Below are 21,784 nucleotides of genomic sequence, written 5' to 3' on the forward strand. Positions count from 1 at the left end.
TGATTGTTGGAAATCATTCCTTGCCTGCCCTTGCCTGCTCTGGCCTCGCCACCTCCACTCATCCCCGACTCCGACTCCGAATCCGCGGACAGAAGCCAGCGGGAGGTAACGTTAGGCGGGGTGTTATTAATGAGTGAAGACCTGGTTTTGCCTGGGGTCTGCGAATGCACCCTTTACCTATGGTATGGCTGGTGGTGGATGGGATGCGAGGCGTCAAAGCTGTGACTCAGAATCGAAATGTGGCGTTTTCGCACTCTGAAGGAGGCCTCACTAACAAATTGTCAACACGCGGCGGTTGCGCGTTGCAGGCGAACAAAACCGCCATCTTCATTTGTCCAGCCAGGCAAGCAAATGCCCGCCAAATCGAAAAATTGGACATCTCAAAAGTTTATTGCTTTGGTTCGTTTCTTTGCTACTTATAAGGCTTCGTGGCGTATGCGGTGATGAATTGCCGCTACTTGCAGCCAGCTCGGAGACCAACAAGCCAAAGGCAGCTCTGGGTGATTCCATGAGGAGACATGACGACGGCACATACAAGGCAGGTTGTTTTGATAAATACAAGGGCTATATGCCCCGTAACTGCCCGAAGACACAATTGATGTCACTAAGGCGTAGTATTACTTATAGGTAGCTTTGAAGCATTACATTATATCAATACGCCCTCCTTGCGCCAAGTGCAATATCTCAATATGCTTCCCAGTCAGCCGGGCAAGCTGCGGCGTAGTCATCCGCAGACAGATCCACCAAGTCTGGATCTCCTATGTACGTACCGTCCTTGCAGTACAACCCCTGAGAGATAATGTTGTTGTCATCTTCAGTGTCCGGATCATCATCGTCACCATAGTCCTCGCAATAGTCGCCGACTTCGCTTCCCGTTGCATGGTCATAAGTCCCACCTACAGGAACATAGTATTGATTACCATCATTGAAGGTGATCACCATCTATTGTGCCGAAGTCAGCTGGAGCGCAGAACATCAAACTGAGTAGGAGGGATCTTACTTTGGCAGAAAATCGGAGATTGACACGACTCTGGATGAGAACCACAGTGCATTTTATCCTCTGGCCAGCTGGTACAAGCGCGCGAACCCTAGTGCCAACTGAGAACTATTGGTTGTTAGCTAGGAATGCCCGTATAATAGTGGAAGATCTCTTACCGTTGTCGTTTTGCCATTTTCTTCCGAGTCTATGTGCTTTTTTACCGCCTTTCCGACATACTTTGCAACGAGGCCCAAACTGATCTTGCCGAGGACAGGTATCGGCTCAGCCCACTCAAATCCAAAATTACTGATGCCGACTTCACCGCCATCCTCGTGGCCGTCTTCATCGGTCACCGTGACCTTGTGAAGCTCCTGATATTGCAGAGTAAGAGTTTCTGAATATTGAACTGGTATAGAAGCCTTGGTATTGTCAAAGTACGCGGACGCAAATTCTATAGTCATTCCTCGTTGACTGAGGATCTATTAAAATAAGCAAAGCACCATATCCGGGGGCCACCTACTCGAACGGCAGTGTGTTCAACGTTTCGATACTGGGTGCGTACGATGTGTTGAGCAAAGTAACATCGGCTGGTCCCGCGCTCGAGAACAAAGGCTGCAGCGAGTCGATCCTATCACCTGCGGTGCCGGAAAAGCCAAGAAGCACCCCCTTGCCATCTGAACCACGACTGATTTGATACTGAGTCGGGTGTGTGTTATCATTGTAGTATTTTCCAGCGTCGATCGTGATGTTGTTCGTTATTCCTGCGACAAGCCGTCCGACGCCTCCCTTGTAACCATTGTCGTACAGCGAGAAGATGCTGAATGTGTCAACAAAAGGGGACCACTCCAATGTGCCGAATCTTTTGTGCCCATCATCTGCGCACTTTTTGCCTGCAATCATCTCGGTATTGTCGGTAAAGACAACACGTACGGAGCAAAGGGTATTGTCGTTGGCTGTGGCCTCAAGGAGTCTAGGATATATTCCACTTCTCCATTTTGCCAAGCAGAAGGTCTCTCCGCCATCGGGGTTGCCGACGTCAGTCCCAGGTGCAAACCAGTCAACAGCTACGTTGCAATTAAAATCGCTTCCAACATATCGCGATGGATAGTCCGAGTTGTCCCCGACTGGACCCCAGTCTTCACCCGAACCATCACCACCGGAATCGTCACCGCCGGAATCGTCACCACCAGAACCGTCGTCAGAGCCCGGAATTGTGGGCAGGTCGTTGTTCATTGTAGCATCATCGCCTGTCTGGTCACCTAACCCGCATGTGGGGCTCAGTGCTGTCCTGGCCTCGTTGGTAAACGTGCCTAATATGAAATGCTCGTCCGCACGGCCATTGCCATCAAGGTCAGGAAAGTATTCACAGCTGCCTGCGGAGTTCCCGCTATAAGCAACCTCCGTTTGCCGTCTCCAGGAGAATGAGGAGCCGAGGAGATCTTCTGGATCACCTCGACCGTTGTTGTACCTACGACAGTCAATATTTACTGAGACTCAGACCCGTTTATAATGACGCTCACCACACGTATCCGTCTCCTGAAAATTTCTCAACCCAAATCAGATCATCGATACCATCCCCATCTACATCTGCATAGCGAAAGTTGGCCCGATCGTAGCCATCCGAGACCTTGATCTGGCCAGCGTTTTGGAAGGAGCCATCGTCTTGCTGAAGGAAGCCGGTTGTTCTCCCATCAGGCTCAATGCAAAGATAATCGGCACGGTTGTTACCGGTAATGTCAGCGAACCGGACAGCCACCATTGAAAGTTAGCAAAAACAGGACTGACCCTCACGAATTATGCTTCTGTGCTTAGATAAAGGAGAAAATGTTAGTTAATCTCAACTTACAATCAAATATACCATGACCTCTTTTCTGCGCACAGCTCAGGCCCGGTGCTGGGCTCGCCAAGTGAGTCCAATCCCATGTCCCAGTTTTGGGGTAGTTGTTGATCCAGACCTGAACAGCACCAGAATCTGGATCAACATAGATAACATCACAGGCTCCATCTGCGTTCCAATCTTGCAAATGGAGGTCACGCCTGTCCATGTCAGACGGTGGTGTAAAGATGATACCCTGATAATTCCAAAATCCATCTGAATCTGAATCAGTGATTGAGCCCTTTTCACGATTGGCCCACATCTCCATTCTCCCGAATGAATATATCCACACATAATCCACCGCTCCACTCGAACTACCATGTTGCAATATCTATTACCATCAGCGAGTACCTTCGTACCTCCTGAGCCAGTATTCTGCCAAGCCCGTAGCTGGAAGCGGTGTTTGCCAGATCCAAGCTTTGTGTGCTGCAAGAAAACGTAATCCTGCTTTGGTAGATTACCAAACACAGTTGACGTGCCGTAAATACGAGCAAAATGAATACGGGATTGCACGTGCTCGCCATCAGTGATATAAGAGCCCACACCCTTGTGTGTAGGGCCCGAAGACTCGCCGGTGTAGTATCCTTTACGCCAAGCAACATTGAGGCCATTTCCTTCCACACCCGTTGCACAGCTTCTACTATTGGTATAGGTAGAAGCTTCACCGGAATTACCAACATTCAAGGCATCATCACGGCCCTGATACACGAGTCAGCCATATAAGTCGCAGGACATCTTCAAGACGGCTTACATCTCCATTAATGTCCTCGAATCGTGTACTGCCAACAGTTCCTTGAAATCTCATGCCTAGAGCTTGCCAGTATTCAGGAGCATCAGTATTGCCACCATTCCTCCAAAAGTATACTTGGCCAGAGTTGTCCATAACTCCATAATCACCCCGTCCATCGGCATCGATATCAGCCAACACTACTTGATCTCTGCCATAACCCTCGTTACTCTTGATCAAAGCAGTACTACTGATCCTCTTGAATGTAGGTGGCTTTCCTGCAGCATGGTTCCCATCTCCTTGGTTGATAGAGAGGTAGGCATTGCCGTCTGAATCAATATAGACGAGGTCGTCTAGGCCATCACCATTCATATCGATAAAGTTCACACCTTCTCCATACTGACAATTGAGATCGCCGCTTAGGTCACTTATCTGATTAAATGTGCCCCTGCCATCAGCAGAGTTGGCCCTTCGTAGCATAATAAGTCAGTGATTGTTCAACAACAACAACAACAAAAAGATGTTTGGGAAGGGCTAAAGCTCTTTGCTTGAAAGGAACATTGGCTTGGAGTCAAGATGGCTTAAAACATACCAGACAGCATATGTTTGCGCCGTGTCACTTGTGGGAATCCAGGCGAGGAGGTCATCATATCTTTGATCAAACAAACGGGCGAACTTCCACTGGCTTCGGTCCCAGTCGCTATCCGCTGACCATAATATCTACATTTGAACATTAGAACATGATGACAAGAATCGAAAGTACACTTACCCCCTTCTCCACACTATCGTGGTAATATATACCGTCGTCGTAACCCGAACCACGCTGGGTCAGGCCACCAGCGTCAATTCCAGTACCAGCAAACTTGTCGCATATAGTAGGACCAGTAGAGAAGTCGCCCGCTGCAACGACAGTATTGGCAGCCAATGCCCGATGAATAGCCTGATAGAAAACAGCGGCCATCTTTTGGTGTCCCAGGTCCTGTATATCGAATCAATTTCCAGCTATTTCAACAAACAATAGATCATACAAACATTGGGATGAACATGGGGAGACTCAGTTGCGAGATAGTTGGTGTCGAACTGGAGCCACTGTGCACCACCTGGGTCCATATCTGCCAAATAGATGCATTTTCCATCTCCAGCGCGCTGGGAAACAAGCGATCGGTATTGAGCATTGATTGAGTCACGATTAGCAGCACCATTGGCATTTGTAGTAGGTATTAGTGTCGATAGAATCATGCACGTATATGCCATTCCATCGGCTGCCCAGAGGTCATTGAGAATGTCGTTCATGCGACTTCCTACTCCTGAAATATCGACGTTTCCGTTACCATCGTTTGTACCCGCATTGATAATGACAATGTTAGGCTGTTTGGATTAGCTCAGGAGTACATTTGGAAGCACTGAGGGAGACCATGGTGTGTGGTTATGCAACTAACCTTGTACCCAGTAGAACGTGGGACCCGGGCTCGGACCTGAGTGAGGACATCTCCGGGGACTGCTTCATGCTCCTAAAAGATCCGTTAACTGAGGTCCTTTGGATATCATGTGATACGAACATAATCCTTCATAGTACCACCGTGGCGGCTTCCAACCATATCGACATCGTAGCCGTCAAGTCTTAGGGCGTCCCTTAAGGGTTTTCGGCAACATTTGACTTCTTTAGCGTTATGTATGTCACAGTTATAAGGGACATACATACCCGTTTCCCGTGGATGACCCAGTGCCACTCATGATGGAAGCTCCCAGACTAAGAATTCGCAAGGCAATGTTTGCCCGCTTATGCATAGTCTGCTCGACCCCCATCAAAGGCTGGCTGAAGTTGAGCGGCTGATCAGGATCATGCCGTGGCGTAGTCGGAGCTGCTAACGCGGGATTGACAATTGACAAGCAAGAAAGAACCGAGGTGGTCAACAAGAAATTCTTGAGCCAACCATCCATGATGAGAATTGCGTGTGGTTGTACGATGCATCATCAGAGAGGCCGCTCAGTGCTGAACGAGAGACGATTTGCTTTATATAAACCCAAGTACTGAAGACAGTAACCCTCCAAGTCCTACATAAAGCATGGGAAATTGGTCATGCAGCATGGGATGTTAGATTCTATCGCTTTCCCGGGTTGTACTCGCATTTTCTCAACTTCAGAGGATTGAACACACGATACCAAAGCTGCGCCGTAATATGCGTGATCTGAAAAGGTCAATAACCCCGACACACCTTCCTGAAGCAGTTTTTGTGATGAGGAGTTAATCCCAGAAGTTCCACTAATTGCACTATCGAATGCTTGAGAGGTGGACATGGATATCAATGCTACTGAAGCTAACATTAGTTTCTTTATCGGTGAATCACCCTTATCTTGAAGAAACACTAGCTACGTAAGAGCAAAATCAACTCCCTTATATAAGCAAGCTTAACAGCTCCATCGATCTCTAAGAGAGTGGTCTCTTATATTGTAGCGCGAGCCAGGCATCTGGCGAAGCGCTCGGCTGCCGCTATAAGAATATGTTGGCAAACATCCAGTCAGGGGACGAGCCACACGCGACCCTCCGCTAATCTTTCTTGAAGCTTTTTCTTATGCGATGATATGACCCAGGTCACTGTGGCATTATGGAATCAATCCAACTGCGGGTCACGTAGCAATGAGATCATGGCGCCCAAAGAACGCGGCTGCAAAGTATGCGGAATAGGCCCGCGCATTATAACTGTACCTCAAGGATGGGCGACATGGTCCCCTGTGTACCCTGGAGCTCTCCTATCGTCCAGGCGCATATTCCTTCGAATGACGTTGAATAGATCCGAATCATTTGACCTCCCGTGTTGGAGTTAATCACTATCAGTGCTCAGTCACTATTAACATCATGATAGCATCTTAGTCTACAATATCTTTATCTAGGTCTGGTCTCTACACACTTCATACGCCATGATATACGCAATACAGCCGAGCTGGAGTGTCTGCAATCGTACGCAGGATCAGTCGTGCTCAGTTTGGAAACATCGCAACTGACCGTTTCTCGGTCTCGCCTCTTATTATCAGAGTACAGCACAGGGATGTCAGCATTTTGCAAGTGTCTAGCTAGACCCTGGTACCGGCGTTAGATTTTACGGACTTAAGTATTGGCAATTACTGTATGAAATGTGGTATGTGTCATCCACGCACGGAGTTATCTGTTACTCGACTCACTCTAGTATGAACAGTTTGGGATCTAGCAACCTTTAGCGCACCTGCCAAGTAATTGCGCTGTGGCTTGAATGGATACAACAGGGAAACACACATGTGCCGATTAACGAAATCGAGCGAGACTTGCGAACGCGGCAACTGTGCCTTCTTGGCATCTACGCGCAGCGGCTGTTTCCGGGTGTCGGCGCCGTTGCCAGGATCGAGCGCCTCAGCTATTAGTTTGTTTGGAGAAGAGGAGAGGGAGGGCACGTCAAGTCCACGAATCACAAGATGTAAGTGAAATGCCTTCCTTCGTGTGCAATCTTACACCCTTGATAATAATACGTACATAATTAATTGGCCCAAAGACTCTGTAATAATATGCAAAGGGTTCCAGGTAGAGAAGCGTATCCTCTGTTTTTTACGAACTCAAAATATGTAACGTTCGGGTTTCTTGAGCTTGTTTGGAAAAGCAGATCGGTACATCATTTCTTGGTCGAACTACGTTGAAGATGGGGGTCTGTTCACAGGCAGGCAGCCTAATTTGGCGAGGGAGACAACCACAGAGAGACGGGCGAACACGAATCTTGCATTAAATGAACTCCTCTTCTTAGACGAGACGCGATAATCTTGCGTCATTGTAAACCGTTAACTGCAGTCAGCTTTGTTGGCCAACCTAACTACCGTAGATCTCTAGATTGTAGGATAAGTGCAAAATAGTTTGATCCGTTTTGTCCTCGCAGCGACAAGCCGTAAATTGCAGCAGGGTGTCTGCAATCAGCCACAACGCTGGACAAGAGATTTAAGAGAAGATGCGAATCAGGGAGGTCGCGTATCTTGACAAGTCTAATTAACATGTGCCCTACTGATCGGTGAAATCCCTTGATTCAACACCGTTTCGTTATAAGAATGCCCATGCCGTGCAAGGAGTAGCCTGAGCTTGAATCTTCTGAACACCTGTGCGCTTTGCTTCTTCTTGTTCGTGCTGTCTGATTGCTTCTGTCTGTTTTACAGCAGACGTTTGGAACTTAGAAATGAACTGGCTAAATTTGGACTTTGGCTTTGGCGTGTAATCTGGTCGTGGTGGCTTCCTCTCGATATACAAATACTCCAGTGAAGGCTGAGGTTCTTGCTCATCTGCTGACTGCGCAGTCATCGTTGAATGTTAAAGTGCTACAACAGTAGTGTCGTGGAATATAAAAAGGTTGCAAGTTTAGGTCGTGAGGTTGTTTCTTGATCTAATGGTTGAAAAGTCATGCGAGCTCTTATATAGGCGACATCTAGAAGATTGGTGTTGTAGATCGTCCTGTCAACGTATATCCATGCAAGCATTGAGGCAATGCGTGGGCTCGTGATACTATACGCCTTCGTAGCATTGAGCCTAAGGCGGTTGTGAGGCTTATGCTTCTTGGTCTGCACGACAGTGTTCCAACCATTTCAGGCTATTCTGATGCCCAATCAAGAATACGCTTGGCGAATGATAGCTTGGAGTTCAGCCACAGTCATCATATCACTATGTGCCTGGCACAGCTATTGTCTGGAGCTTGAGGCCTCCGCGCAAGATCTTCTTTGGTTGCGTCTACTTTTAGCTGATTACGACTTCTTACACTGTGATTCAATAGGGATTTCCAACAACTAATATGGATTATGTGGCCAATCTTGCTAAGCAGACCTCGAAATTACTGCCGTCGCTCATGCTTCGCCTCAACTTCTCTTCTAGCGGAACCCACCCTATGCCAACTAACGGTGGTCTCTACATCATGTAGGTGACAAAGGTTTCTTTCCCATTGTCTGCACGAAAGCTTGGAGGGCAACCTCAGGTTCTATCTCAATTTCAGTATCGCCGCGCTGGGGAGAATGTTAGGTTTTCATAATACTTACGGTAGTATGGCACTTCATGACCAGCCTCGTAGACTCTTAACCAACTGAGATTACCGGCTGACTTGTACTCCCCGTACGATGTCCCGTTTACAGTATAAGGCCGCAGTGATGCAGCGTTGAATTGTGCAGAGCTTGCATAGCTAATTGTATTTGCAACCGCATAATTACCCATCCAGTTGCAAATCCAGTCTATGTCTCGTCAGCTCTTATAGAATATAGAGTGAGCACACAACAGCTTACCAGCGTCTCCGGCCCATATCAAAACCTGGATACCTGATTGTACGACACTTGACAGAGTACTCAAAAATGAACGAGATTCTGCTATGATTTAGCATCGATTTATGCGTGAAAAGAGTTCGACTTACCATCTCCAGTTTGCACTATTTTTGTATAAGGGGCGTTAGGACACTCCGCGTATTTTTGTGTAGCTCCGATGGCCTTCATGACTGAAGAGGTCTGCAGGTAAGTAACGTATGTCTCTGGCGGATTGGGGTCGTTTGAGCCTGAGCGAACATCGTACACGTCAAAATCGTTCGCATTCTCAATTGGGCTTTCAACGGCTGAGCGACATACGCTATCGGCATTAAGACATGCCGAGTTCGATCCCGTCGTTCCTGTACACTGGTTCATTGCTGGAACGCATTTCGAATTGTATGCGCTCAAATAACTCGTATACTGGGACTTTGTAATGAGCTGCTTGTACGTATTGTTGTATGCAAAATCCGGGTATGCCTTGTACTGAGACACAGGATCTATCCAGCCATTATTGATGCCGAGAGCAATCAAATTCACAACTTCTCCGGAGAGCTGGCCTGATGCAATCTTGGCATTTTGTGACTCAAAGTAGAATGCAAATTCTGGGCCATAATGCCCACCGTAGGATTCCGTAAATATGCCAAAGTCGCGGTTTTCGTAAGTGGGAAAGGCCGCGTAGAAAGCTTGAAGCAGGTTCCATACGTATGGAGCAGCCGTCACAGTTGATGTCGCATCATCAGTGCCGTAACTGAAACCTGTGCCGATAGGTTGGTCCACGTAGAGCATATTCGAGAATGTGTTCCAAGAATACGGATTCAAAGTTGGTTTTGAGGCTCCGTTGACGAAATGACACGGCCCATTTTCCTGGAATAGCCCGATCATTGAGCTGCAGCCAGGACCTCCATTTAGCCATATAGCAAGTGGTGCTGTGGAGGGGCTGTTACGTGCTTCAAAGAACCAGAAAAACATATTCATCCCAGTCCCTACTCAGTCAGCATGACTCATACTAGGTGTATGCTGTCAACATACCAACAGAAAGATAGCCTGAATATTGATTTACTCCTGGCGTTGTCTCGCAGATTCCGGAGTTTGTAACATATGATAGAGATGCCGCTGTTGATGCATGATCGAAGACCGTGTAATTGATCCCACGCGACTCAAGGATATACCTTTTATCGTTCAAATTGCTCGCGTCTCTGGGCAAGGCTCGGGCCGGCGCAAGCATGCATAATGCAGCCACCAGATGGCCAGCCGAGAGTTTGAGAAGCCTCATGTTCTCCTATTTTTGAAGGAATAGGGAATTCTGGGGTAAGGTACGACCTGAAATCTCCTTACGAGGCTACTCGGAAGAGCCAGCGTTGGATAAATGTTGTACAGTCTCTCGCTTGAGCCCCTATATATATACTGATTGAGACTTAGTGTTGATGCTTGCCGTAGGCCAAGAGATGCCTGCCGTTGATCTGCAGATGGTCGAAGCTTGTTTTGATTCAAGCTTTGTCGGGTAATGGTGTCCGACATAAAAATGATGTGAACTGCCACTTCGAGAAGGTGTCATGTGCAACTGCATAGAGGTGTGGTGAATGGCATCGCTATGTGGGTAAGGCGAACGCGAGCTCCTTGTTGTAGGCGGCTGAGCCTTATCGAGATGGCAATTTAGGCATTTACTGTAAGCCAACTGCCGGTCTATCCTGGCTAGTGTACGGCAGACACGCTGTACGCCTTGCCCCTCGGGGCAGGCCGTCTAGCGCTCTCCGCTCACTGTTTTCAACTCTGGTATGGTGATGTGATGGCCTATAAAGCACACCTTCCTAATCTGGGTTGAACCTGGTCCAACACTCGTCTCAGGTTGATTGGATACGAACTGTTACCCAATAAATGAGAGATTTCTGTCTTTCTCCAAGATGAATGTCTGCTTGAAGCCAGACAGCGAATATTCGACTCAGCAGTAATTCTTAAAGTAGCATGGTGCACACTGGCGTAAATTCCTGAACAACTAGTACAATTCTCGTAATTATCTATTACTCGCATGGGCTTTACTAATCATGAAAGTTTATACGTGATGCCGCATCACAGGAGACACCGAGGACCAGGAAATAGGCCTGAGTTAAACCTGTCTGTTGTTCTTTCGTACATGATGGGGAGATCGGTCAAGTCATACTAATTGTTGGTGATCATTTGACCTTTGCATCATCACTAAACCGCTAGGTCGGAAGTTTTGATTCTCGCCACGCTGTGTGCACGTTCATCGGTCGTTCAAAAGGTGATGCAGTCTGTCTCCCTGATTGTATTCTAGGACGTTCAATCGATTTTATTTAACTTGGTCATTTGCAATGTTGGAATTCAGGGGTTTCGTCACGAATTGACAAAAAGTGTTAGCCATTAATCCGTGGCCAATATTGCACTATCAGCCAAAGTCTTTGGTATTTATGCTTCATAGAAGCAGTCTTGTCTCATTTCGTGTCTTTTCTATTCTGGGCCTGCTTTGCTTATCGATCTGCACGACCGTTGGCTTGCATCACTGGTCAATTGCCGAGATCGGCAATCTGGGAGGACTTTTGCCAGAATTCTACCATGTTCTAGCCTCGGATAGCTTCCGTGAGACATCCCCACATGCTACCGCGGATTTGTAATTTTTAGAGCGACCCGCTGAACCGCACTTCAAGCTCAAACAGCATTGACAGTGACAAACGAGAGCTGCCGGAGCAAGCGTATCACAGCGATATGGCGGACGGCGGTCTATCGATATCGAGCCTCGGGGGCGAAATAAACAGTGCTGGTGCGATATCACCGGCCAGGGCTCTGCGGAAGGATCCTGCGCCGTCCGTCTCGGCGTCCGATGCTGGCGGTGAAGTCGGCGACGATAGCTCTAGTCTGAAGCTGGATCGTGCCATCCTTCGCAAGATTGATATACGACTATGCACTATCGCAGGCTTGTTGTGTGCTTTGGATCTCATCGATAGTAGCATAATGTCATCGGCTTCGGCGACTTCAATGCCCGCCGACCTTGGCTTGCATGGCAATCGCTACTCGGTTGCTATTTGGATTTTTGTATTGGCCCAGGTCGTCTTTAAATTGCCAGCTACAATCGTCATGCGTCTTGTTGGACCGCCATTGTTCTTCACGGCGATTACAGTCCTCTTCGGTTTGATCACACTTTGCACAGCTTATGTAACGAACTGGCAGCAAATGATTGCACTGAGGTTTCTTATGGGTGTGAGCATGGCAGGTATTTACCCGGGTCTTACCTATTTGATTTCTGCCTGGTAGGTATTCCTATGATATAAATTGTTCAACTCATGCTAAGCATCACACTGCTTAGGTATACGCGAAGGGAACAGCAATTGCGCTTCGCTTACCTCCAGTCTGGCCAAGTCATCATTGTTGCTACAGGAAGCATTGTGAATTACGGCCTGAACTTCCTCGATACCGAGCACAACCTTCGGGGGTGGCAATGGATGTTTATTGTGCAAGGGGCTATTACCATTTTCATTGGCATAGTCACGTATCTCTGGATTCCCGACTTTCCCGAAAACACGTCAAAAACATGGTGGTTTTTGTCTCCAATCGAAGTCGAAAAGGTTCTCGCCTGTATCGACGATGATCGCAAAGATGCCGGACCTCCAGATTCATTCAGCATGGCTAAAATTCTCGAGCCCTTTCTGGATCCTAAACTATACGCCTTCAGCATCCTATTTTTTTTGCAGAATGTCGTATCTACGGCCCTATCGTACTTCATACCGACTATTCTAATAGGGATGGGTTTCACCTCCTCGGACTCCATTCTACTTTATGCACCGCCATACTACTACGCAGTCATCCCCGTCATCATCACGTCGTTCATCGCAGATCGGCTATCCCTTCGAGGTCCCATCATAACCTTCAACGCCATCTGTCTCATTGTTGGCATGTGTATGTTGGGCTTTCCCAGCCAAGTCGCCGTGCGCTACACTGGGGTCCTTTTCGCGACGGGCGCATACGTGTCTAATTGGGCTGCCTTAAACGCATATCAATCGAACAACATCACCGGGCAGTGGAAACGCGCAACTGTAGCAGCAGCAGTATCGGGGTGCAACGCCTTAGGAGGCATTGCAGGGTCGTATATCTTTCGAAGCCAGGAGGCCCCACGATACTCGACAGCAGTATGGATCAGTATTGGAAGTCATATTCTGATGATAGCCATCGTGGTAGTTTGTGATATCTTCTTCAGGAGTGCGAACCGACAAGCCAAACTTGGCAAAGGGGTTATAGAGGGAGTTGCTGGCTTTCGATACACATACTAAGCATGGTATGTGTATCACTCGATGTTTTACCTAAACCTACAAATATGGAGCCAAACAGCTGTGGCGTCTTTTAGTATTCTTTCGTTCAATTGAACTGTTTAGAGAACGCCATGAATGAGCCATCATGATCTATCTTTTTTTTTCTAGCATCCAAGTTTAGTGTCGTGGATAGCGAGGAATTGAAAGAGAGCACCAGCAACATCATCATTCTTATCCATGATTGATATTGCAAATAGCTTAATCCTCTTGTTGCATACTAAATAAAGCAATAGATATCGTCCGCAGCCCTCGACGTTGTCGTTTCGATGTCTCGACCACTCGGGCATCCGCTAGATCGCGCCGTTGGCTAGCTATTGCGGCAAGTGTCATGACGTCAACCATAGACCTTTGCATCACCACTTCCCAATGTCAGCCGCACGTTCTGTCTCATTTCGAGGCAAAAAATAACGGTTAGGTTCGTCATCAATCAATGACCCCTCATTTGCAGCCTCTCAAGACTCTAGGCATTGTAATGTCAGGATGCGCCTGAATACAACATCCATGCCCCTATTGACATTTACACGCGCACGAACACCTATATTTTGTAGACCAAAGACAGTAAACCCCATAAGCATGGCTACTGCTACAGGAGCACAGGCGACATCACTTTCGTCAGCCAATATCCGAAACACGGACGTTCATACCAACCCTGGCGTGGATCTGAATGACCAGCAGAAACTCGTTGTTGGATCTATCCTCGATGTGAGTTTCTCTCGCCTCCTCTGACGGCGATTACTGAACCACTCAGTTATTCGAGGGTAATCCGACACTCAAGCATTTGAGCTTGTGGTCTAAGGATGCCACCTTTACAGACCCGCTGACTATAGCCACTGGGTATAAGAAGTATGCTGCTCAATGGTACGGGCTACCGGCGCTCTTCAATCCAATCAAGATTCAATCTCATCGGGTTACTTCTGCCGGCAATCCCATTGAATTGGAACTTAGCAACAAATACACAGTCAAAGGTATCAAAAAGGATCAGGTCATTGACAGCGTGGTGAAGATCTTCCTTGGAGCAGACGGCAAGATTGAGAAGGTCGAAGATAGATGGAACAACAGTCTGCCCGATGGCGCCGTGAGCCAGGTAAGTCAAAAAGCAAGCTATGCACGCGTCGCACACTCTGCACTTTGTCATGAGGATCAAATCGCAATTTCAAGTGGAAATGCTAGAATTCAAGGCATTCATATCATGCCAGTCTTCACATACCAGCGTGACTCGCAAAATGAGATGCTCTAACAAGAATCTTGACAGGCATTTCGAAAGCTCAATGCTGTAACTGTGCCAGCCTTCGTGAAGGTGCCAGATACCGAGGAGGAGGATTCGAAAATGAAGACGGAAAGAGAGTCTGGTTGAAGTCACAAGATGATGATGGTCGGAAACTTGGCAATTGTACATCATTGAAGAAATTCTTATTCTCGCTGTGTCCTTGCTTGTCTCCTTTGGGATTGAACCATGCAACCATACCAATCGGGTGAGAAATTGCGTAACTAAGATCTGAAACCGCCGTCTCTGAGGATTTGACGAGCTTTGAGAAATCGAATGTGATTGCTGACCGATAACTTTCGGAGTATTTGAGTGTGGGAATACACGCCGCAGATGGCCGAGTCACTTTAATTCCTAACTCTGCAACTGAGAACTGACTAAAATGATCGTAACAGCGGGTTCTGGCGATGTTTGCTCTAGTGTACAGCTCTGTGCCATTGATGTCCGGGCCTAAGCGATCGCTGGCAGCGCACAATGCACACTCATTTGAGAAGTCAATCAACTAACCGCACTTAACCAACAGTAGCTTTTTGAGCTTTTGCGTCCTCACTCCTGTAGCGCCCTGAAAAAGCGATTGCTGTATTTAGCAATGCATCTCAGCAATGATTGGCGGGAAATCGGAGGGGCTGCTGTAGGGGTAAACAAGTCAAACTCGGTGCGGAGATTGTGTTTCCGAGCATACCATCAAACTAAGACCAACGCGAAGCCACGGCTCGAAACACGCCGCTCTCAGCTGTTTGTACCCTCATTGCCCACCTCGCTAGCCACCAAGAGGATCGGTTCCCAGGACCAGGTTATAGTCTCTTGCCGGTGCCGTGGTAGCATTAAGATGACGCGAACCCCGGGCTGCTCCTACCGCCGGCCCCAAAGAAGTATGGTGATTTCGGCAACGATTCCAGGAACCCGGAAATCCACAGTGGAAGGTTTAATCGATGCCGTTGTCTCACCATGAGGCACCAGTGCAGCCCTTGAGCAAAGCCCTCATTAGATGGATGTGTCTTGTTTTCGCAAGACACAACGCCACATGAGGTAACATGGCGTCCCGGAGCATGCCTCTCCTCTCGTGGCATGCGGCCCTTTCTAGAGAGGCGTTGCGGCGTCGAGGTTGTCGTGCTATAAAGTCCTGGGAGGCTGAGGGCCTTGTCTCCTATGCCAAGTCCAATCTGCACTCTTGAGACTCGCGAGATCCAAGATATCAATTGCAAATATGCGGTCGCTTGTCTCGATCAGCGCCTTCGTTGGCGGTGCTCTCGCTCAGAGCGGTGCCTGGGGCCAATGCGGTGGTCAAGGCTGGACTGGCTCGACGACATGTGTTTCTGGCTACACTTGTGTATACTCCAACCCGTGGTATAGCCAATGTCTGCCGGGTACTGCGGGCACCACCACGACAACCTCGTCTACCACTCTCGTCACCTCCACAAAGACGAGCACCTCCAAGGCCTCCACGTCGACCACGAGCAGCCCGCCTGCCTCGGGAGGGTGGAAGTGGATCGGGGTGGACGAGTCGGGGGCCGAATTTGGACAGGGCAGCATCCCCGGCACATATGGAAAGGACTTCATATTCCCGGCGGAGTCGACCATCGATGTAAGATGAATAATGCTGAAGATCCTGGCACGCACAATCGCTAACAAATACTGTGTGATAGACGCTAATGAGCCAAGGCTACAACATCTTCAGGATCCCCTTCCTGATGGAGCGGATGGTGCCAGACACACTGACAAATGCGCTGAACGCGGCGTACCTGCAGAACTACACGCAGACGGTCAACTACATCACCAACAAGGGGGGTTATGCGGTGGTCGACCCGCACAACTTTGGGCGGTACTACGGCAACATCATCAGCGACGCTTCGGGGTTCCAGAGCTTCTGGAACAAGCTGGCGGCGGTGTACAGCAGCAACTCCAAGGTCATCTTTGACACGAACAACGAGTACCACGACATGGACCAGACGCTGGTGCTGAACCTCAACCAGGCGGCGATCAACGGGATCCGGGCGGCGGGGGCCACGAGCCAGTACATCTTTGTGGAGGGCAACTCGTACTCGGGGGCGTGGACGTGGAGCTCGGTCAACGACAACCTCAAGGCGCTGACGGATCCCCAGAACAAGATTGTGTACGAGATGCACCAGTACCTGGACTCGGACGGCTCCGGCACCTCGGACGCCTGCGTGTCCGGGACGATCGGCGTGGAGCGGGTGTCGAGCGCGACGACGTGGCTCCGGGCCAACGGCAAGCTCGGCGTGCTGGGCGAGTTCGCCGGAGGAGCCAACTCGCAGTGCATGCAGGCGGTCAAGGGCATGCTCGACCATCTCAAGTCCAACAGCGACGTCTGGACCGGCGCCCTGTGGTGGGGAGGCGGGCCCTGGTGGGGGAACTACATCTACAGCTTCGAGCCGCCGAGTGGCACTGGCTATAGCTACTACAACTCCCTGCTCAAGACCTATGCTGCTTAAGGGTCAGGTTCATGTAGGCTCATCTGCAGTACCTAGTCTAGACATTCTATGCTTTAGTCAAGGTCAAATTCATGTACATACCTTAGCTGTTATCTATTCTTCTATCCTCATATCCCGGTATATCCACGCGTATGCATGCTCCTCACCGAGTGTGAATGCAGATAATTATTGTAAACGATGGCTAGTCCAGATAAACCCCTGATCTCATGTCAAGAATGTAAGTTGAACTTTGGGTGAATTAGATGACAAGGTCTCGTATTACCTACTAGAGTATGTAGTAGGTATAGCAATGCCCTTCAGGTCCCAGGGTAAAAGGACGGTACCTTAATTACCGTGTACGAGGATACTTTGCCAAACCAAACCTTAACTTTAAGCGCATGTGTACCTGCCCAGGTTCTTGGGGTATCGAGCCTCACAGTGGATTAGGTAGTACCCGCCGCTAACGGATAGCTCCAGGTAATTCTTGTCCTCATTGATTGGTATCGCCACTCATTCATTCTATCCCCGTAACAAAAGAACGTCGCGTTCGAGCACATTGAAGCAAAAGGCGCGCCATCGCATCAACATCTCGATTCAACAAATATCAATCACCTCTCAAACTCACGTCTAGACATCTGGACGTCTGGCCTTCTGGCACACGCAGCTTCCAGTGTCATCCTCCTCGATGTCCTGTCTTAGCGCAGCATCATCGCCGTCGTCTTCGCCCGCCTCGCAACGCCCGCTTCAATTTACTCGACACGCGCCGCATCGCGAGGCTTCGGCTACCTTAAAGCCTACCTCGGTGCCAACATCAGGCAGTTTTAACCATGGGCATCACTAGCGACCATCAAAGCGCATCGCCAGGTTCTGCTCTCAGTCACAGTCACAAGCGAAAGCGCGACGTCACCTACGAGACGACAACATACAATGCGCCCTCACATCGCCATCCCTCGACTCCATCTAACCAGCGCATCCCATTGATCATTGATCTTGACGGCGGTGACGACGACGATGATGGGGAGGAAATCCAGTATCTCGGCGAGCAGCCCAAGAAGAAGCCAAGAACGCCTGCTGCCACAGGAACCCCATCCGAGAAGCGCCTCAGAAGGTTCGTCTTAACAGCCTCTCACCTTGATGGGTGTCATGCTTTGCTGACTTTCCTGATTGCTCCCCAGATATCGCGCCAGGCCACCTCAAAGCTTCGACGACACCTACCTCCGCGCTACTACCCAGCGATTCTACGTGCTTAGTCGCACACGATGCGGCACCGCTACTTGCCCCGAGGAAATGATCGAGCTGACAGGCAGCACCGGCAATATCTACAATATCTGCATCGCCAGACAGCCCACCTGCGACTGCCCCCATGCTTCGGCTGGCAATCAGTGCAAGCATGTCATCTACGTCATGTCGCGAGTCCTTCGTGCGAGACACGAGTACGTCTACCAGCTGGCCCTCCTCAGCACCGAGCTCCAAGATATCTTTGCCCGCGCGCCCCTTCCTATGGACGAGTGCAGCTCAGATCCTACCGCGTCCAGCGACAAGAATCGAAAACCCGTCGAGGGCGACTGTCCCATATGTTTCAACGAGCTCGACCCCGCCAAGGAGGCCGTTGTGTGGTGTCGAGCAGCCTGCGGCCAGAATATCCACAAGGAGTGCTTCGCGATGTGGGCTGCCACAAAGCGTCAGAACACTGGACGGAACGGCGAGATAACCTGTCCATTCTGCCGGAGTGTTTGGCAGGGGGATGAAGATACGGTGCAGAAGATCAAGAAGACGGGCCCCCTGAACGACGAGGGCTACGTCAATGTCGCTGACCAGCTCGGCATCAGTCAAGAAAGAGGTAGGCTAGGCTGCTGCCCTACACAATAATGGCAATTCTGACCTTTTTTCCTCCAGATATAAGCACATATTCACAATGGTGGTCAGGCCATTCAAATTCCTACCGACGTCGCAGATACTACTGATAGCTGTTACTTTACTACGAGTGGCCGCTGCTTCGACGAGTGGCTACAGGAACGGTTTATGCGAATTAGTGGCTATACATTATCGGATTATCTTTTTGATACCAGGACTGCATATTCTGTCCCTAGGTGTTCATGAAGTCATCATCTACCTAGCCCACATATCGAATCTTCTCGATCCCAAGCCCCTCGGCACGTTTTTTCATTAGAATGTCACCGCCAGTAATGGTTGAGCCTACCTTAGGTACGGCAATGATGCCCGCCTCTACAAGGTCTTGTGCAAGCTTGACCAGCAGACCGTCACACCCTTTTGCAACGAGGATGTCGACAGCGACGGGGAAATACTCATCATGGTTGGTGATGGCACTGTGGCTCGCTGCTTGGCCGATAGGGAACACATTGTCTGGACACTCGGAGAAGACGCTAATGCGCCCAGATGAGAAGCCGAATGGGACGCTGGGTGAGCTAATGTACTGATTGCGCGGGTTCTGTCGAGCACTGTTTCCGGCGTAGAGGACAAACCCAGAAGAGCATTGCAATGGATCGTCAACAGGTGGGAGAATCTCGCTGTTCCACCAGTTCATAAAGATGGTCTTGTTGGTGATGGCGTCATCTAATGCTGATGCTGGGACGCTGTCGGCATATGCCCATCTTGCAAGAGGCGCTGGGTCGACGAACGGCAGACGCCCATCGTGGACAGCTAATATAACGATCAACTAAACGCTTCACAACGTGCTGTGTCAGTGAATATCATGCTTACCAGCGTAGTCGGCATAGAACGGGTCCCGAACAAGCGAGGTCTGCTCCTTGCTAATGAATGTCGCATAAGTTACGTTCAGCAGCTGTGACAAGGTTGTGGTGCCAACCTCAGCTGGCTTGGAGGCGTCCCAAGCTGTATTGAGATTTAAAGCTGTAGCAGTGCCTCCCACAAAGGTTGTCAGCTTCTCGAGGAACTCGATCAGGATGGTGTTCGCAGCGCTAGAAGGGCTGGTTGGCCAACTGAGGGTGTAAATGGTCTTGGGGTACTTCGGCGTGCTAGAGACGAGAGAATTGTACTTGTCGCCATACAGAACAGAGTTGGCAACGTCCCAGATGTATGGATCACGGGTCAAGAAGCCAGGCGTGTCCAATGCCGTCGACAAGGGCATTACGTGGTCAAGATCAACGAGATCGTGTGAAGGCCGGTTACCAAATACACCCTGAACACCTGAAGGACCACGAATGGACCCCCCAGTGTCAGAACCTAACACGACGTCTAACCACTCGTACGAAGCAATTGATGCACCCGCTCCGGAGGATGAGGACGAAGGATCTTGGTACCCATCACCTCTGGGGTTGAATGGCGAGTGATAATCAACCCAATCGGCTGTAGCTTGTTCTCCATTGGCAAACTGCGATGGCTTTTGGAGGCCGACAATCTGAGCTCCAGCATCGATGAGTCTCTGAACGGCAGTTCCAGTAATCTCGTTAGGCGGGTAGAGGTTGTACCATGCTCGATTTCCGTTCGACTGCTTGACGCCAGCCAGTGCGTAGATGTCCTTGATACCAATACGTACTCCCGCAAGAGGCTTGTCGGCTGTCTTTGTGTAGTACAGACGAGAGGGCACGCCAATGGTCAATGTTGCGCTTACTGGGACCTGAGCCGACAAGGGCTGGAATTTGCCCTCTGGAGTCTGAAGCAACGACTCAGTGAAGGCTCCCGCGAAATCATCATAGAGCCTATACACAGGATAGAGGACTCCGGTGGCCTCCTCCAGGAAGTACGGCCCCGAAGGGATAGTCTTTGAGTCTAAGGGCAAGATCAAGGCCGAAACGTCGTTGATCACCACCGACTTGGTCTTGCAGGTGCCTGACGCCCCGGCCAAGAACACTGCTTCTGCGAAACCGGCTTGGAATACATCATCGGCAGTACTCCATTTGCTAAAAAGATCCGGCAAAGCAGAAAGAGCGACGTCTCCTTGTACCACGGTGACAGGTCGGAATCCGTAGATGCTGGGCAGCTTCGATAGGTTCGAGGCGCTTACCGTCAGGTTCCCTGCAGCGAAAGGCGAGATGTAGTAGTAAACATCGTTCAATGTGACTGACAAGCCCGTGGACACAAGCGTAGCCAAAGCTCCTGGGAGGCCAGCAAGCAGTGAAACGGACAGTGAGAGAAGCTGAGAAGCCCTCATCCTGATGATGTGCGAAAAGCGGTCAAGAGTTTGCTACTGAACTGGGAGACTACAGTTAAGGCATACTATGGTGCTAATTATATCATCCTTGAGGCTCTATGCAGGCAGACATCCGCTCTCGGATCCAGCTCTTTGGGATGACGAACGGGCGCGATGACACCAGCAATTCGCCAATAGCGATGCTGTGCCTGGTCTTATCTCTACATCGCGCTGATTGCCCGATGCATCCGGGCTCGTGGCTGCGGACCCGGGCAACGCCCTTATTGAGATCAGTGCTCCCACGAGGCATCAAGCCCGATCTGGCAAAGGCGGCGCCAATGACAAGCAACCGGCAATTCGATAGTCTACAATGGCGGGGTATGGCTATCGAAACTCCAGCCTCAAAGAGGAACACAAGGCTATCGACAGTTGGCGATAGGGCGTTAGCTGCGTATCTGATGCCCTGTTGAGAACGAGATAAGGCACCGCGACCGCTATGCCAGATCCAGCAGGAGATAAGACGTTGCAAGGGGAAAACAAACCCCACACAGAACTCGGTACGCGCCGAAAACCATAACAGTTTGGCTTGGCATTGATAAGATGGCTCATTTGTCATAATAACTTCCACTGACATTTCTGTCGAGTTTACACCTTACAGTAAGCTTAATAAACGATTGACTGCGCCGCTTTTGGACTTTCCCGGCGCTCCGTCGGATTGCTCCTACTGTATCACTTTCGGCCCAACACTTGACGAAGGAGGCCCACTTCCAAGCCGGCGTCATCT

At 49.6% G+C, this 21,784-nt stretch overlaps 5 protein-coding genes across 5 annotated transcripts; 3 read left to right on the plus strand and 2 right to left on the minus strand.

Annotated features, from left to right (window-relative positions):
- Positions 1–684: 684 nt before the first annotated feature.
- Positions 685–5,523, minus strand: UCRPA7_6255 (putative fg-gap repeat domain-containing protein; the record flags this gene model as incomplete). Its single annotated transcript, XM_007918794.1, has 14 exons — positions 685–942; positions 1,001–1,105; positions 1,156–1,450; positions 1,500–2,238; positions 2,826–2,951; positions 3,215–3,469; positions 3,530–3,554; positions 3,607–4,000; positions 4,175–4,302; positions 4,352–4,561; positions 4,615–4,950; positions 5,022–5,093; positions 5,142–5,214; positions 5,285–5,523. 14 exons carry the CDS (start codon positions 5,521–5,523, stop codon positions 685–687), a joined length of 3,255 nt encoding a protein of 1,084 aa, XP_007916985.1.
- An 8,243-nt stretch (positions 5,524–13,766) lies between these two features.
- Positions 13,767–14,963, plus strand: UCRPA7_6256 (hypothetical protein; the record flags this gene model as incomplete). Its single annotated transcript, XM_007918795.1, has 4 exons — positions 13,767–13,895; positions 13,969–14,051; positions 14,139–14,277; positions 14,853–14,963. The coding sequence occupies 4 exons, from the start codon at positions 13,767–13,769 to the stop codon at positions 14,961–14,963; spliced, it is 462 nt and encodes a 153-aa protein (XP_007916986.1).
- A 701-nt stretch (positions 14,964–15,664) lies between these two features.
- Positions 15,665–16,910, plus strand: UCRPA7_6257 (putative endoglucanase 3 protein; the record flags this gene model as incomplete). Its single annotated transcript, XM_007918796.1, has 2 exons — positions 15,665–16,042; positions 16,104–16,910. 2 exons carry the CDS (start codon positions 15,665–15,667, stop codon positions 16,908–16,910), a joined length of 1,185 nt encoding a protein of 394 aa, XP_007916987.1.
- An 806-nt stretch (positions 16,911–17,716) lies between these two features.
- On the plus strand, positions 17,717–18,758 carry UCRPA7_6258 (putative swim zinc finger protein; the record flags this gene model as incomplete). The annotated part of the gene is made up of 2 exons (XM_007918797.1): positions 17,717–17,997; positions 18,065–18,758. The coding sequence occupies 2 exons, from the start codon at positions 17,717–17,719 to the stop codon at positions 18,756–18,758; spliced, it is 975 nt and encodes a 324-aa protein (XP_007916988.1).
- Positions 18,759–19,002: 244 nt separating this feature from the next.
- On the minus strand, positions 19,003–21,021 carry UCRPA7_6259 (putative glutamyl-trna amidotransferase protein; the record flags this gene model as incomplete). The annotated part of the gene is made up of 2 exons (XM_007918798.1): positions 19,003–19,550; positions 19,611–21,021. The coding sequence occupies 2 exons, from the start codon at positions 21,019–21,021 to the stop codon at positions 19,003–19,005; spliced, it is 1,959 nt and encodes a 652-aa protein (XP_007916989.1).
- Between the last annotated feature and the right edge of the window lie 763 nt (positions 21,022–21,784).

This window comes from Phaeoacremonium minimum (assembly GCF_000392275.1).
Source record: "Phaeoacremonium minimum UCRPA7 unplaced genomic scaffold PA7_03_scaffold_457, whole genome shotgun sequence".
Classification (NCBI taxonomy): domain Eukaryota; kingdom Fungi; phylum Ascomycota; class Sordariomycetes; order Togniniales; family Togniniaceae; genus Phaeoacremonium; species Phaeoacremonium minimum.